A 16,885-nucleotide genomic window follows, 5' to 3' on the forward strand; every position below is an offset into this window, starting at 1 on the left:
AGTCCAATCTTCTCACTCTTGATATGCATGCTCCAAATTGACAAGTTACTCTATCCTCAGGTCAATCCACAGGCGTCCGTGATGGAAATGTGCCAATTCAGCAAGGGGATGTACGCGGGCATGGCGGATTGATCCTGTACAAAGCAAGTAGCCATTCGCAATCTGGAGGACATCACGCCGCCGGAGACAATAGCCCGAGCCTCTTGCAATTACTGCGAGGTGGTAACTCTGACCCTTTCGACGCCCAGGGTCTACGGATCACTCCTCGGATCAACAAACTCATCACCTTCATTAGGGATGGCTATCTACCTGGGATCTATATCACATCCTACATGGAGTTCAAAGACGCTCCTCCTGGGGCTCCGATGCTCACCACGATCGGAGAGGGGTTCCACGTCTTTGGTCGGCGTACTGTTGCCAAAGTGTGGAATTCGATGAAAAAAGAATTCTCAGATGAAGGGCGAGCGCTTTCGTGGTGTTCGAGCTACCTTCCAGTTCTTGCAAAGTTCTCATCGCCAGACACCGCTCGTGATCTACATTTCCTTGCCATCAAGATGCGGACGAAGAGCATGCAAATCCTGAAAGACCGAATTGAGAACCTCTCGCTTGATACTCCGCCCGATATGTCGTTGATCTCGCAAATTGTTTCACTCTTTCGAGCAGCATGCAAAGAGAATGACATTCCCGCGGCGAAGGTCCATGCGAGCATCATACAACGCCTGGTCGACAGGGTCGAAACCTCGGATCTCCATATCCGGACACTGTTCATGACCTGCATGAACAACGACACGGAACTGGCCATCGCCCAAATGCGGAACACGTTCTTCGACTTTGAGAACTGGGTCCAGAGGCAGATTGCTAGATTGTGGGTGGAAACGCCTGAGACGCACATGCCCAAGTTGCCGGGGGAATACAAAGCATTTCATGATAGCGTTCAACTGCGTGCCACTCGCCAAGCGGCCATCAGGCTCCGTTTATACTTATCCGTCCGGTCAACGACCGTCAATCTCAATGATCCCGAAGACCTTGACCGTACGGATGCGGTCTTCACGATCTTCACAACGTATTCTCAATACGACTCTGGGGCGTTAATCAATGTCTACATCAATCTTGTTGCAGGCAAGGGCTATGAAATCATGACGGAGTCTTTGCGCTATATCGAGGCATCACTAGCTCTTACAACATTGCACATACTGCGGCGAGGGATCTTTGAAGCCACTATCTATGGATGTGACCATCGCACCAGCCACCATATGATTACGATCAATCACCTGGAGGGGACGATGAAAAATGCGTTGGACCTAGCAACGGCAGATGAATTAGCCCAGTATCGCGAGGCGCTATTGTGGATATTCTTCTATGGAGCGAGATTCGAATGGCGTGTGAATCAAACGATCAAAGGCATCACCCCGCTAAGGACATGGTTCACTAAGGGATTCGTCCGACAGGCAGAGATCCTGGAACTGACCGACTGGCCTCAAGCCCGAGAAATTCTCAACCAGTTCGTGTTTTATGAGTTTCTGGAGCCTTGCCTGACCGCGTGGTTCGCAGAGACTCTGGCCGGCATTGAGCAACCTCAATGAGCAAGAAACAGGATACAAGAAAGGATTACAAAACGGGCTTCGTCCGACATAGACAACATCGATCCTGACCTATTCTTGTATACGGGAAATACACCTACATATCTCAACGGACCAAAATGCTCAACAACTAAACGGTGGAGGAGCAAGCTACCTGTACCGATAAGGAACCGCTCACAAATGACGGACACCTCCTCGTGAAAAACATCTTCAGCATGGGTGGTCCAACGAGGGCGGTACTTGGGAGATGATATTTCCATATCCGGTCATCAAAATCAAGCCATCTGCCACGACACCCGCGTCACAACCTTTCTGCCGATCGCCTACACAATGCTTGATTCGGCGTCATGACCGATGTGCACAAGGCCCACATCCCCACACAGTGTGGCGTGTTTATATCCCTTCCTAAGAGCCCGCAATGATCCACCACCAATATTCCAGACCGTCCCGCCCTTTCAGCGTTCACCCACAATCCCCACCCGTTTCCGGGGAACAGTCCGTCTCTCTGAGAAGGCAAGCGTTGTTTAACAGGTAGAGAGGAAGGTGGGTCTATTGAAAAGGCCTGTATCGACAGTTGCAAGATCAGAACAAAGATGCTGCCTCGAATGACTTTGGCCACCGTCCCAGAGAGCAGATCGATGAACAAGCCCGTGTGCCAGAGCTCGACATCGCCGTTCTTCTAGCGCTGACCATAGTGTATCTTCTGTCATTCTTTGACTAGGGCGATGTCGGCAATGCATGCATCGAGTGTTTAGCGGCTGATTTACGTATGAGGGGGGGGGCTAATATCTCACCGGACTTACGCTTACTGGGTCGGTTATCTCTTCTTCGTGGATCTTTTGCGATCTGATCTTGAAAATATGGACGCCGCAGCCCGAAGGTTTGGTTGCCTTTGCTGACGCTCGCGTGGGGTGTCGTCAGTACGCTCGTGGGTGTTACTCAATCTCGTGCTGGGTTATTTTGTTGTTGGGTGCTTCTTGGGGGTAACGGAATCGGGACCGTCCCCGTGTATGTTTCCCCCGCGTGGTACTTTTCTGGGACACTCGTCCACTTTGGCATACATAGTGGCCAACTCGATCATGACTGCGACTCTGTGGCTGGTCTTGAAAAGGGAGAATGAGCAAAGGGAAGCCACTCCAACGGAGATTTCTGATCTCCACTGACCGTGGCTTGGAGACGAAGAGCCGAGGTGGAGGTTTCACTTGTGAGGATTTGAGATCTTGTGCGTTCGCTCAATCATACCTATGTCGGTAGTATCTAGGATGTAGCATTCTTCAGTGGCAAGGCCGGCCAGGAATCACTGGAATTCTTATCCTGGGAGGGATATAATAAATCTCAAATAGGTCACACAAGGCTTCGGGTGTGCGAGATCAGCAGGGGCAGACAAGGCTGGATGCTTCTCCGTACAATCCACTGAATCTCTTTATTCCGATTGGCTGTCTACGAATGCAAGGGCGCAGACGAAAAAGATTCCGACTTCTTCCAAGATTCCCCCAGATTTTTCCCACAAGCGACGAAAAAGAGAGATCAAACCCAGCGCGGCAATACCTTTTACCTGCGTATATTTCGATCTTGATTGCCCCAGTCTCACTTAGAGCTAGAATATTAGCGCTCGGGATTCTCCTGCTCGAAAGCCATGTCTTCACCATAAATCTTACATCTACTGTCAGTCTCCCCGGCCATGAGTCAAGGTAACCCTCCTCCAAAACTCCCCTCTCCAGACCACAACAACAGTATCTCTCCTCCTAGTACCTTACACCCCAAACCTCGCTCTGCGGTGCCTTCGTACCTGTTGAACGGCTCTTCTCCTCTGCACCGCTCTCAAACTACAACAACCCGAGCGCAGGAACGAGAGAACTTGGCTTCTTCGATAAAGGCTACCTACGGCCGACGGAAGACAATAGATCTCACGGCCGAAAGCGCGACCGCCTCGCAAGCTACCATGCAAAGCGGGACATCATGGCTGGGCCTAGATCATGCGCAAAAAGACCCCGAATCCAAACGTCTGCCACAACTCCACACCCCAGCCCGAGATGAGAGAGATGAAGCACCACCCACGCCTCCTGCCTCTACCGTCTCACGCCCTGCAAGCCCATATACACTAAACCCGCCCATCGACTTCGACGGCCTCTCCTGGCCCTGCATCGGGACTCGCGAACGCCTCGAACAAACTCCTGAACAAGCACAAGCTCGTCTAGACAAACTTGCCGGTGCAGTCAGGACGATATTCGAATGTATAGGCGAAGACCCTGATCGTGAGGGGTTGCGAGATACTCCAGAGAGATATGCGAAGGCGTTGATGTATTTCACCAAGGGCTACGAGGAGAATGTTCGAGATTTGGTCAATGGGGCAGTCTTTCATGAAGATCACGATGAATTGGTTATTGTGAAGGACATTGAAGTGTTCAGCTTATGTGAGCATCACATGGTGCCGTTTATTGGGAAAATGCACATTGGTTATATTCCTAACCGGCGCGTGCTCGGACTGTCCAAGCTGGCCAGGTTGGCGGAGATGTTCTCGCGCAGATTGCAAGTTCAAGAACGGTTGACGAAACAGGTTGCACTGGCGATTGCCGAGGTGTTGAAACCACAGGGCGTCGCGGTTGTGATGGAGAGCAGCCATCTCTGCATGGTGATGAGAGGTGTGCAGAAGACGAGTAGCTCGACAACGACGAGTTGCATGCTGGGCGCTATGAGGAGCAGTGCCAAAACGAGAGAGGAGTTCTTGAGCCTGTTGAATCGGAGGTGATTGCCCGCGCAAACACGGACGTCGGCTTCGGCCACCTGATTATGCGCAACGAGAGAAGACATGTTTGAAACATGAGGCGCATTGGGCGAAATTTCAACAAAATGGGAATGAATGGTGTGACCTCACCTCAACGGCGGTTGACTTATTTTTGTTACCAAAGGTGTACAGTACTTCGTACTGGGAGATTGGTACAGGGGAGCTATGCTACCTAGTAAATCTGGACACGTTTGGAGTTGATGCCGCTGGTTAGCCTCGTCCAACCTGAGTATTCATGGTGCAGGATCATAAATGCCGCCTCGCCAGCCATCAGTCACATGTATTCCGTAGTCGGATCCACGTGACATGTCTTGGCACCATTTGCATCTTTGGTGGATAGTGTCCCTGCTACAATGACTCCCTCTTCCGTACCTTTGATCAATTGACGAATTGTGACACGTCCTGCATCTTGACCGGACACACCAATCCAGCGAACGCCGTGGCATCGGTGGACTGTGTCTGTAACTCTGTCAAGATCGTGATAGATACCGGCTCGAGCCCATCGAAGCCATATATCATTAGCGGCAATCAAGTCCGGTAAGCCCATCATTTCATAGAAGACGGAGAACATTTCGGATTCTCTAACAGCCAGCTACTAGAGCTTGCAAAAGGTGGTCCTCACCGCCTCGATTCCATAGAGCCACTTTGTTGCAAACTTGCATCTCGTCTGCATTCCACTCTTTCCGGCAACTCTGACAGACCTTGACAATATCGTCATCGAAAATGGGCATGCTTGTGACAGTAGCGACCTGCTCCCTCAACCAGTATGTCCTACCCCGAGCCCACCATAGAGAACTTCTAACGGCTTCTAGGTGGGCGCTTGATTTCGATGGCAATACGGAGCGCATAATCGCAAGCATTAAACAAGCGAAAGCAGCAGGGGCTCGACTCAGAGTCGGTCCTGAGCTGGAGATTCCTGGATATGGAGTACGTGGTCCCAGCATGCTACCTCAACACCACCTGAGCCTTTACGTTATCACCTCTGTCTGTTCTGGTAAGGATTCTCGTGCTAACCGGCCATCAGTGTGCAGACCACTAGTAAGCTCTCTGGCTCATGATCTTCTCAGATGTTGCTAACCGTGGCAGCTTGGAGGGCGATCTCTTTCTTCATTGCTGGGAATCCCTGGCGACCATCATCACCAACCCAGATGTCGGCGATTGTATCCTCGATATCGGCATGCCCGTGCGGCACAATTCAGTCCGCTACAACTGCCGTGTGATTGTCTTGAACAAGAAGATCCTTCTTATCCGTCCCAAAATGGCCCTGTGCGAGGAGGGAAACTATTTCGAGTCTCGATGGTTCACACCCTGGACACGGCAACGAGAGGTTGAAGACTACCCACTCGAAGATGCGATTAGCAGTGTCACTGGCCAGAAGACTGTAAGTCCAAGCCTGCCTTTCTCGTCACTTGCAGAGCCCTTGTTCAATCTAATCTAAGCTTCCGACACACTACAGGCCCCGTTTGGAGATGGAGTCCTCCAGACAATTGACACGTTGGTTGGTGCTGAAACATGCGAGGAATTATTTACCCCAGCCGCGCCGCACATCCCAATGGGACTTAATGGCGGTATGTATATGGTCGAGAGATCTGCTATATTGCCTCTAGAACATTATCCTCTCCCTTATTGTGTCTCTGCAGCCTTTTGGTGCTAATCTATCATTAGTTGAGATCTTTGTGAACTCTAGTGGCTCCCATTATGAATTGCGGAAACTACAAACCCGTGTCTCCCTGTGAGTCTCCGGTTCCCATCAAGTCTCTATCAGCACCTAGACGCTTTGCGTCTGGGACACTGACCTAGACATACGATACTAACTTTGCGGCTGTATAGCATCCGGGAGGCAACAAGGCAGAATGGTGGTATATACGTGGTACGTGATCCTGAAAGCCCTCAAAAGATGCATATGCCCTTTCTTTTCGCTCTCTCAGTTTCTTTGTTTTTAGGACGCTTCCATGCTAACGGGCCGGTAGTATTCTAATCAACGAGGCTGCTCTGGAGACAGATTATACTAGTACGTGATGACGAAAAGCTGATGCTTGACCTCTATCTTCTGCTCCCGCCTTTTTCGGTACGAGCATTTTGTGCTAACGAGCGACAAGTGATGGCTGCGCCATGATCATCGTGAACGGCAGGCTTCTAGCTCAAGGAAGCCAATTCAGCCTGAATGACGTCGAGACCATCACCGCTAATGTCGATCTCGAGGACGGTAAGTGATGCGGAAAAGCTGCCACATTTACTACGAGCCTCCGTTCCTTTTGGCTACCGTTGCACACCTGTTTGATTCTGACAAGGCGTTAGTGCGGTCGTTCCGTGTCTCTCACTCGCGGAACCTTCAGGGTGCCCAGGCTGCTCCCTACCCACGTATACCAGTCGACATCCGCTTGACACATCCAGGGTTCGAACAAACCGGAAAATTCATAGCTCCCTCTCCAGATATCCCGGTTCGTTACCACTCTGCCGCTGAGGAAATCCAATTGTAGGTTCTTTCGTTCTGGCCAACCTCTTGTCCTTATCCTCTTATTCATATCGTTCCTACTGCGATGAGAGTCAGAAACATGTTCCCCCGTTAAAAGGCCTTTGTCTCCGCGGAATGGTGCATACGCACATTTTTGAGAGGGACAGGAACTTCTCGAGTCGGACGAGTGTTGCTCGAGTCTAACTTCTATGTCGAACTTCCTGTGCATGCTCGGTTCCTCAGATATGCTTTCTACACAGTCTTCTATTTCTATTTTCCGTGTTGGATTAATGCTGACGGAACTTTTCAAATAACCGCAGCGCCCCTGCGCTTTGGCTTTGGGACTATCTAAGGCGCTCCAGGACAGCGGGATATTTCCTGCCTTTGTCCGGCGGTATCGACTCTGCCTCAACGGCTGTGCTGGTGTTTTCGATGTGCCGGCTGCTGCATGATGCAGTCACATCCGAGAAAACTCTAGTTCACACAAAGAAGCTCGTCCTAGACGACCTTCGTCGGGTCTGTGCACAAGCTGACGACTGGACTCCTTCCAGCCCACAAGAAATTTGCAATCACATTTTCCATTCTACCTACATGGGCTCAGAGTATGTGAGAAACAGCCCAGCAGCGCATGGCCATTGTGCCCTTTCACTGTGCTCTTTCCAATGCAACTTTCGGTGCTGATTAGTTATCAGGAACAGCAGCAAGGAGACTCGGTCCAGAGCAGCGGCTCTTGCAAATGCGATAGGATCTTACCACATCGATCTGAACATTGATGGTGTTGTGTCCGCTCTCACCATGCTCTTCACTACTGTCACCGGCTTCACTCCAAGCTTTACTTCCAAAAATCCCTCCGAGGGGCTTGCTCTACAGTGCGTGAACCTGGATACCTGTCTCGGGGTGTCCAGCCGTTGATCTCCTCCCTCTTCATATCCCTATGTAGCTGCTAACAAGGATTAGAAACATCCAGGCGCGCATCCGCGTAAGTATTTCCTGTGCAATATGTTAAAGATTTCGAAAGAGCAAATGAGCTAATTCATCGCATTATGCAGATGGTTATAGCGTATTTCTTGTTAGTATTCCCGGACATCTGTTCCAGTGGGGGCAGAGAGATTGTCCCCCTCTCTCTGGCGCTTTTGGTACAGGTTTCATTAACAGTTCATTAGTGCCCAACTCTTGCCCAGCGTCAGAAAACGCAAAGGGGGTGGTGGTCTTCTGGTTCTGGGCTCCGCCAACGTCGACGGTACCTCAATTTTCTCTACACTCACTGAATGATTTTACTAATCAGATCAGAGCAACTCCGTGGCTACCTGACGAAATATGACGCCAGTAGCGCTGACATAAATCCAATCGGTGGTATATCCAAGGTCGATCTTAGAATGTTCCTCGCTCACGCCCGGGACAATCTCGACCTGCCTCTCTTGCAGAGCTTCCTTGACGCTACGCCAACAGCCGAACTAATCCCGACAACCAACGCCGATGCCCACACCCAATCCGACGAGGAGGAAATGGGTATGACATACGCCGAACTCAGCGTACTGGGCCGTCTGCGCAAGGTCGGGCGGCTCGGGCCATGGGGTGTCTTCGAGAAGGTCAGTGCTTCAATCGCCTTATTCATCAACCACACTAATTCGCCATCTCCAGCTCCTCCCAGTCTGGACATCCACGCCGCCGAACCCAGAGATGCTCGCCACCGAAGATCGCGGCACACACTCAGATCCCCAGTACGTCCACAGCGTGGCGCACGGGAAGGGCATGACGCCACGTGCCGTATATGAGAAAGTCAGAAAATTCTTTTGTAAGTATCGTGTGTGCCACCGTAAGTTTCTCAAGATTAACATCGCAAAGATTATTACGCAATCAACAGACATAAACAAACTACCCTGACGCCTGGACTGCACATGGAACAGTAAGCAACATTGCTGGAAACCGATACCCCCTTAGCTTTGGTCTCTCAGCATCAGCTCCTTGTACTGAACAGTGATTAGGTATTCGCCGGACGACCATCGATATGATATGCGACCATTTTTGTACCCCAGTTTCACAGCCCAGTACCGTAAGATGGAGCACGCAGTGAAGGTCCTGGAGGAAAACGCGAATGGGTACACAAGACAATAGCAGATGAAGAATAACATCCCCTGTGCGTAGATAATTGCCGTCCGAGAATATAAATGGAGCTAGATCGCATAGATTCTACTTGTGCCTCTCCATGACTGCGAGAAATGGCGGTGGCAACCCGAGACTGAAGAACCAAATTGATGCCAAGAACTCCGCCGGGTCGGGATTCCGATACCGGCGGCTGCGGGGATCCAGGGGATCTCCTATTATCACGTGTGAGGGGTAAATGGTCACCTCCATCTCACCGCGTTCGGTGGGCGCATTGAGGTCCCGAATCCCGAGGCAGACAAATCAAACACTTGAGAGATCCTTCTTGCCTGGTAATCGAGGGGCTGCTGGTTCTGTGGGCTGGGTTTGCTACCTCGAGCGAGAGATCCTGGAGAAATCCAAAAGCGTCAAGTCACACCAATCTGAGCAAAGCTCACTGGTGGCCCTCACCCCCAATTCTCATCTACCTATCTTCGTTCCGTGTCCCGCATTAATTACATATCACAAATCTTTGCTCCCATTTCTTCCCTTCCCTTTCTTTCGTCCTGTTGCGGGTATATGCTCAGAAACTCCTCTCTATGCAGATTTCGCTCGCGCCATAGACTTGTTCTTTTCCACCGCGTCATAAACGGGCACAACAATAGATCTGCGCACTCTGGCGTTCGCGCTCCGCACATCATCACCGAGCTGAGCAAGATGGCCGCGATCCCGCACCCAGAACTACCGCGCCCGGCGCATCTGGACCGCGACTCTGCGCTGGGGCGCAAGTTTGGGAAGGAGGTGACGAATTACTTTGGGGGTGAGTTGTATAGTCTCTCTGGGGTTTCCCCCAAAAGAGATCTCACGGCTAACTTGTTTCGTTTCTTTTCCTCTCCGCGAACAGGCTCCCCCATCAATCGAGTGTCGTTCCTTCGCGAAGACTACACCTTCCTGGCCGGCGCGTTCGCGCACCACTCCACAAGATTCCTCGTCTTCAAGACTCTCGCGCCCCTGATAACGTCCCCCACCGAGATCTACTTCGCCACGTACGACGAGATCAAGTCTCTCCTATCCACGAACCCGTTCGAGAGGCCCGAAAAGGAGATAGTGGACGACTTTGACTCGAGCAAAGATATCCCCCAGTTGGTCTTTTTGGGGCTAGACGAAAACGTCACCGATGGGTACTCGTACAAGAATTTCACAGGCGCGCCGCATTGGGCCGTGGACATAACGCCCAAGAGAACCTTTGAAAAGGAGGCCAAGGAGCTGATCGAGTCGTTTTTGGAATCAGGGCTGAAGTTTAGTGAAGGGATGCGGGCCATGAATTTCCCGCCCGACATTGGTGAGTTTTGCCAGTATAAATTTTGACCTTGGGGGGAGAGTTAGTTACTCATGCTGAAATTCCGGTGAAAAAAAGCTGCCCAGTACGCCCAAGGCCGCCACTACCTCGACTGGAACCACCGCAACACGTTCTGTGGCACATGCGGCCATAGGACCCTCTCCGTCCATGGCGGAGCTAAACGAGTCTGTCCCCCAACAGACAAGGCCGAAACCCCCCAAGAACGAGAACCTTGCTCAACCCGGACGACGCTCTCGAATCTCACATTCCCACGAACCGATCCCACCATCATCGTCGCGGTCCTCAGCCACGACAGCAAACGCCTCCTGCTGGGCCGACAAAGACGGTGGCCGCCCCATTGGTATTCCACACTTGCGGGATTCATCGAGCCGGCTGAGAGCGTCGAGGACGCCGTGCGGCGCGAAGTCTGGGAAGAATCCGGAGTCGTCCTTTCGCGTGTGCTCGTGCACTCGACGCAACCCTGGCCGTACCCAGCGAACCTGATGATCGGCGCCATTGCGCAGGCGGCGTCTCCGGAAGACGAAGAGATCAGGCTGGAGTACGACCCGGAGCTGGAGGTTGCCAAGTGGTTCACGTTGGAGGAGATCCAGGAAGCGCTGCAAAATGGGACGAGCGGGCTCGGGGATTCGCCGCCAGAAGGATATAAGGAGGGAAATCTGAGGTTGCCGCCTCCGACGGCAATTGCAAATCAATTGATCTCGGCGGTTGTGAAGGGTGGGTTTTTGGAGGGTGTCACGCCGATAACGAAGCTGTAGAGCCGCGAGAGAATCTTTGCTATGTTGGACCGGATGGGATCGTTTGAGAGATCTCGTTGGTTTTTGTTGCATCCCTCCCGTTCCGTCGGCCGGATTAGACACGTCCCAAGTCCTAGCTATTTAGATCGGACCCCATTAGAAGCAAAAAAACAGCAACCCGAATATCCGGAAAAAAGGTGAACTTTATCCTATTATTCCTGCTTCTTCTTGATACCCACGACGACAAAATTGCGCGGGCTCTGCTTGTAGTCGAAAACAATATCGACCCAGCAGTCATCTACAAGGTCCTGCTGCTCTCTCAAGAACAGCCAGCGGTCCGCGACGATGATGCTCTCGACGACGCCGGCGCTGAAGGCCATGAGGCTCCAGATGACCGCGAGGTTCTTCTTCGCGTACATGAACCTCTGCTCGTAGTCGTCGATCACGTCGTCGGTGAGGTTTTGGGTCAGGGACGCGATCATGGCGCCGTCGACGGGGTCGCTCTTCAGCTTTGCCAGCGCGCCGTGCACGTAGGCGCGGAAGCTGGCAAAGCATGACTTGCGCAGCGAGCCCACGATCAGGGGTGTGCCGGCTTCGTTGCGTCCCGTGATACTGCCCCCTGCCACGGCGGCCCCGGGGTCAGGACACTGCTTGACCACGCCTACGTCGAGCAGGATTTTTTGGAGGAGCGTGCGGTAGAAGTGCCGCCGGAAAAAGGCCTCGCTGTCCTCGGGCCCCCAGTTGTACGGCGCCTGCACGGCCATCATGCGCGCCGTGATGTTCAGCCGCACCCCCCGCTGGGCGTCTCCGTCGGCGTCGGGGTGGCAGAAGTCCTCCAGCGTGCGCGACAGAGGGAACCCGTGCAGGTCGTACGCCGAACCCGTCGCCTCCAGGCGCGGGTGGTTCGGTCGCAGCCGCGGTAGCTTGTATGTCGCGGGCCCCAGCCGCTCCGTGAGCAGGTTGTAGCAGCAGCCTATGATGGCGACTGCGCAGACGCTGGGGTTGAGCGTCAGGGTGCGCAGCGCGTGGTGGGACAGATTGCCGCACGAGTGCAGCGATACCACCATGGCCTTGGGATTTCTGTTCACGGGCACGGGTGTAGATGTTGGTATCGTTGAAGAATCGACAATGTCTGGCGGTGCTTGTTCTTCTTCCCCTTGACTGTGATCTGCTGGGTAAAGAATATTCTCGAGATACCCGTCTTGGACGTCGTGCTCGATGTACGTCATAGACCCATTTTCGGGACCAAAGTCCTTGTTTAGAATCCTTGCCGCAGCGAACATCGGATTTGGTGCAGGCGAGGGTTCCGCATCAACCTCCTCAAAAGGAGTAATGGTGGGAGAAGGTCTAGGAGTGGCAATGCCGTTCTTCGGTGCCATCTGCCTCTTCCACTCCTTCTTGTTGCGCATAATCTTCTCCTTCTGGGCAAGTTTCGCATGCACGTCCATTGTTCTCGCACCGGCAATGTTGTGGTGTTTCCTTTCGATCGCCACCACATGCTTGTTGTAAGGCGGCGACGCCAGCGTCCGACCAAGGTAATTCTGGCCCGAGCCGAAGTCGACCACCGAGATCGGCTCTTGAAATTGCTGGCAGACGTCTTCGGACAGCCTGTCCACGTATGCGGCGAAGTTAGTGACTTCGTGCATCTTCTTGGTTTTCATGCCGACGGACAGTTGTCTGGGCATGTCTGTGACGTTGTCCGACACGGGAGAAAACTGCCGCTGGAGGCAGTGTTTCCGGATTGTCTGCACATATTCCAGCAGGCTTGAAGGTGGAGAATGCTTGGGATTTGAGGTTGCGGACGCTGCTACATCGGCAGAGTCTCGCAGCTCGGTTCGAAGGAGCAGGTCAAGCACGTCGTCAACGTCCACTCTGTCGAACCAGTCGCGCCATTCCAGCGGTAAGACCGTCGTGTAGAGGTCCGGCTCTCGCGTGAGAAAATCGAGAATATGTACTCCGCCGCAGAGATTTCGAAAGAGGTCAGAGCTCGTTGCAAAGCTCAACACCGACTGTATGTATCCGTCCTCAGACGTCCAAGCTGGGTCAAGAGGTAGGCGGAGACTCCCTTTGCGCCCTGGAAGATGTCTCTTCATGGTAGCAGACCCTCTTAGTCTCTGGGTGAGTTGAATGTAAGGAAATAGCTCCTTCTTTTACCTGTTGCTATGCCATGTTTCAATGTATGTCTTACTGATCGAGCAGGAAAATTGAAAAGTACTCTAATGCCAAGGCGCTAACGCATTTTAGCCAAACGAGGACGGCACAAGAAAAGGGGCTACAGCCTCACAACCCACGCTCAGCCGCCTAATGGGTTCGTCTAGCTTTGAAATTAATTCACCATGGCAATGGAGCACAACCTGGGTTGGGATGGAATGGGGAGGGGCAACCGCGATCCAAAGCTTATGATTGATGAGGCATCGGACGGCTGGCCGCCAGACTCTGGGATAACAACTATGTCATGAGATTACATTCGGAGCAGATCTTTCCTCAAGATTCCCTTTACTTACGTCCTGTGGTGGAAACGGCATGGCCTTAACAAGGAGTATGTCAATAACAACTGAACTGACTCTTGGTAAGCATTGGCCCGAAGAACGAAACGGGGACCCATCTCGGACCCGTGCGGTTCCATATCGGTGGATGCTTTGGACCAGCTTGAGTAGTTTTGATTGTCTATGTCCCTTTCACTATTTGCCGCTGGCTCGTTTGTGGTCATCTATGTCTGTTCGTATCACCATGCTTATGGGTATCACTGCGTAAACAATATTCGGGAGGAGTGCTCAATCCAAGCCGATCCACCCGTCCTCATCACCCTCAGCGTTGATCATCTCTGCATTTGGGGTGGGCATCTTGTTCCAACAGTTCCGGCGGCAACTTCTGGTTGCCTTTAGGTTGTTGGCACAGGAAATCAATCTCAAACACATTTCGCTCGCTGAGACTGCGCACTGTTCTCCCTACACCGTCGACTCCGCGAAGGATTGAGCGAAGTTCAGCCGCGAATTCGCCATGTCTTTCCTTGATGTATCGGCCATGAACACTTAGTATCTCACCTAACCAACGAAGTGCAAATTCCAAGTGAGGATTACTTTCCATTTGCTGGGCGACCAGTATCAACAGTTTTCCAAGATACACCCTAGGTAGTTCACGCACAAGTAGCGAAACGGATCCATACGGTACCGACTCATAAGCTTGTCGGAGCAAAGATTTGTCGTTCAGTCTGAATGCCATGATAAGAGCCTTGAGATACTCGGGTTCGTCTTGTGCAAGGATAGCTCGAACATTTTGCGGAGTAACATCGATGTCGAGATCGAATGGGTCAAAGTCCTCCATTCCCACATTGTCAAGGCTGTAAATCAAGAGGCCTTCGGTACTGGCTGCACAGAAGCTTCTCCCCATTGGCGCAAACTCAACATCAGTGACCCTGACTTCTGGACGAATAGTCCTTGCTGTAGCATCTCTGCCGCGCTTGACGCCCGGAAGGCTACGGTCGATCCGGTCTTCAAGATCGCTTGCTTCACCTTCTGTATCAAGCATGTCTCTGGGAAGACCATTGGACATAATTGCGGCAGAGTTCAAGAACTCCTGTGTCCCATCTAAACTCAGGTTGATAGAAATTGTAAATTTCTTGATCAGCGTCAGTGTGCTGACCGAGTACAAGCAGATGTATTTGCTGTTGCCTCCTGCAAGAAGGCAACTGCCGTCCGCGGAATACTCAATCGAGTTGAATGATTTAGTTCCTGGCGTTGAAGCTGCTGTACGTCGAGAGGTCAACGTTCGACCTCCACTGACGTCTCGACGACCATCGAAACCAGACTCTTGCACCGAAGTGTTCACATTCCAAAAGGTGAGTTGTCCATCAAGTGTCGAGGCTGCAATTTGCGCAGAATCAGGCCGAACTGCAATACAAAGCAAGTCCGACATGAGCTGCAACGCTTCTGACGTCTGTGAGCGATCAAACACAGACCATACTCGTATGGTGTGGTCCCAAGATCCCGAGACGAGATATCGCCCGTCAGGAGTAAATGCAAGAGTAGAGATTGGTCCCTCGTGGCCTGCCAGGCGGTCCAGAAGAGCTCCTGTTTGGACGGACCATAGATAAATGTCGAAAGAGTCGTGTGATGCGGCGCAGACGACTTCCGCAAAAGGGTCAATCGCTAAGCAAGAGAAGGAGAGCCTTTGAGGCGCGGTGAAAGTTCTAAAATTTCGATACCTCAACATATCCCAGGCACGGACTGATCCATCCAGGGATGAAGTAAAGAGGATGTTGCCTCTTTTAGAGTACGCAGAGGCCGTGACAGCAGAGTTGTGTTCCGAGAAAGTTGCTATGTGGAAGCCAGACGAAACGTCCCAAACCTTGATCAGTCCATCATCGGCCCCGGTAATGATGCGGCTGGAGTCTGGAGAATAAGTCAAAGTTGTCATCGCGTCAAGATGTGAAGACTGTTTGAGAATGTTTGACTCGGAAGCATACTCCCAGACAAGTAATTGACCGGTCTTGGACGAGCCGAAGGCCAGCCATTCTCCCGTGCTGTTGGTGGCTACTGCCGAGATGGGGGAGGATGCCATTGACAGGCTATGGATGTTTGAAAAGGACGGCGTCTCATACAACGTAAACAGGCCATTGCCGAAGCAGGCAGTGAGTAAATTCGTCGAGGGATGGTAGGAAGCACACTTTAGCTTTGCGTTTTGCATGAAATAGTCCCTTTTTACAATGCGCCACCTCTCATCAGCCGCCTCTGTCGACTCGTCGTTTTCGGCTTGTTGACTGGACACATACTCCCAGCGGAAGAGAGCTCCATCTTCGCTCACTGTGAAAATAGACTCTTGGTCGGCGGAGAACCAGACGCCCTTGACCTGCTGTCTATGGCCAGAGAGCACGGTCGGTTCGAAACCCTCTTCTGGGTCGAGACTCCATATTCGTGCGGTAAGGTCCTTAGATGCACTGAGGAAGAAGCGCGAATCACCCGACCAGCTTAGATGTCTGACTTCGTCAAAATGACCACCGTACTCCCGATGCAGAATGAACGGGGCGAATTCGAGGTCCCCATCTGCATTGCGGCCGGGCGTGGAAGGTGTCCACCACGCTTGAATCTTTCTTCCCAGTCCCACGACGAAATGACGACCGTCTGGAGAGAATGCCAGAGATGTTACCGACGATTTAAAGGAGAAATGATAGATTGCAACTCTTCTAGAGAAAATAGACAGTATTGCCCGGCCATCCTCGTCGATTGTGAGGAGAAGGTTCCCATCCGGGGAAAGGTCAAGGTGGGTGATGTTCTTCCGGTGGGCGAAAGGGAAAGTATAACTGGTGTTTCTGTCAAGTGACTTGTTAGAAGAGAGTCGATCTCGACGCCAATGAGGATTCTCACTTTGTTAGATTAAAGACAGTCACGCGGTTGCCAACTGGCGAGAGCAGAGAGTTGCCATCTGGAGTAAAGACAAGATTGCCTTGACGATAAACAGTACCCAAGAGGTTGGAAAACTGTAACCGCCTGTTAGAGTGGTAGGATTAACCATGGTGTCCGTGACACGTACCTTGAATTCCGTCTTCATTATCTCATGACTGTGTAGTCCACGTTGGCGCTTCTGTACGGTGCATATTCCCAATTTTCAACTGCGGCTTCAAAAAAAAGTTATCGGAGAAACTATTGATTTTCTCCGGAACTAGTATGTTTAGGGTTAAGCGCACGCCGTGATCTGGGGCAGGCCGCTAGTGAAAATTGGCGTTTCAGGGGCGCGACTGTGCACTTTTTGTAAGGGTCAATCGAGGGAAACCCCTAACCACAAACCACCTTGTCATTTTGAGACGGCGGCCTTTAATTCTTCACCTCTTCATCGTTTCTGCATCCGAGCTCTCATTGTCCTCGCCTCTCGTTCTTGGTCTCTCTTTCTTGA

The 16,885-nt window shown here is 52.0% G+C and overlaps 6 protein-coding genes across 6 annotated transcripts; 4 read left to right on the plus strand and 2 right to left on the minus strand.

Annotated features, from left to right (window-relative positions):
- Nucleotides 1-332: 332 nt before the first annotated feature.
- A1O5_00955 (uncharacterized protein) lies at nt 333-1,583 on the plus strand (the record flags this gene model as incomplete). The annotated part of the gene is made up of 1 exon (XM_007741574.1): nt 333-1,583. One exon carries the CDS (start codon nt 333-335, stop codon nt 1,581-1,583), a length of 1,251 nt encoding a protein of 416 aa, XP_007739764.1.
- Nucleotides 1,584-3,261: 1,678 nt separating this feature from the next.
- Nucleotides 3,262-4,329, plus strand: A1O5_00956 (GTP cyclohydrolase I; the record flags this gene model as incomplete). The annotated part of the gene is made up of 1 exon (XM_007741575.1): nt 3,262-4,329. One exon carries the CDS (start codon nt 3,262-3,264, stop codon nt 4,327-4,329), a length of 1,068 nt encoding a protein of 355 aa, XP_007739765.1.
- Nucleotides 4,330-5,088: 759 nt separating this feature from the next.
- A1O5_00957 (NAD+ synthase (glutamine-hydrolyzing)) lies at nt 5,089-8,730 on the plus strand (the record flags this gene model as incomplete). The annotated part of the gene is made up of 16 exons (XM_007741576.1): nt 5,089-5,129; nt 5,178-5,292; nt 5,390-5,403; nt 5,452-5,746; nt 5,822-5,933; nt 6,031-6,097; nt 6,196-6,235; nt 6,336-6,376; nt 6,465-6,571; nt 6,664-6,841; nt 7,141-7,422; nt 7,513-7,717; nt 7,976-8,060; nt 8,111-8,409; nt 8,462-8,615; nt 8,666-8,730. The coding sequence occupies 16 exons, from the start codon at nt 5,089-5,091 to the stop codon at nt 8,728-8,730; spliced, it is 2,100 nt and encodes a 699-aa protein (XP_007739766.1).
- An 889-nt stretch (nt 8,731-9,619) lies between these two features.
- Nucleotides 9,620-11,017, plus strand: A1O5_00958 (uncharacterized protein; the record flags this gene model as incomplete). The annotated part of the gene is made up of 3 exons (XM_007741577.1): nt 9,620-9,722; nt 9,807-10,244; nt 10,320-11,017. The coding sequence occupies 3 exons, from the start codon at nt 9,620-9,622 to the stop codon at nt 11,015-11,017; spliced, it is 1,239 nt and encodes a 412-aa protein (XP_007739767.1).
- A 191-nt stretch (nt 11,018-11,208) lies between these two features.
- On the minus strand, nt 11,209-13,089 carry A1O5_00959 (uncharacterized protein; the record flags this gene model as incomplete). Its single annotated transcript, XM_007741578.1, has 1 exon — nt 11,209-13,089. One exon carries the CDS (start codon nt 13,087-13,089, stop codon nt 11,209-11,211), a length of 1,881 nt encoding a protein of 626 aa, XP_007739768.1.
- A 715-nt stretch (nt 13,090-13,804) lies between these two features.
- A1O5_00960 (uncharacterized protein) lies at nt 13,805-16,543 on the minus strand (the record flags this gene model as incomplete). Its single annotated transcript, XM_007741579.1, has 3 exons — nt 13,805-16,304; nt 16,360-16,472; nt 16,526-16,543. 3 exons carry the CDS (start codon nt 16,541-16,543, stop codon nt 13,805-13,807), a joined length of 2,631 nt encoding a protein of 876 aa, XP_007739769.1.
- Nucleotides 16,544-16,885: the final 342 nt, after the last annotated feature.

This window comes from Cladophialophora psammophila (assembly GCF_000585535.1).
Source record: "Cladophialophora psammophila CBS 110553 chromosome Unknown aczJe-supercont1.1, whole genome shotgun sequence".
Lineage (NCBI taxonomy): Eukaryota > Fungi > Ascomycota > Eurotiomycetes > Chaetothyriales > Herpotrichiellaceae > Cladophialophora > Cladophialophora psammophila.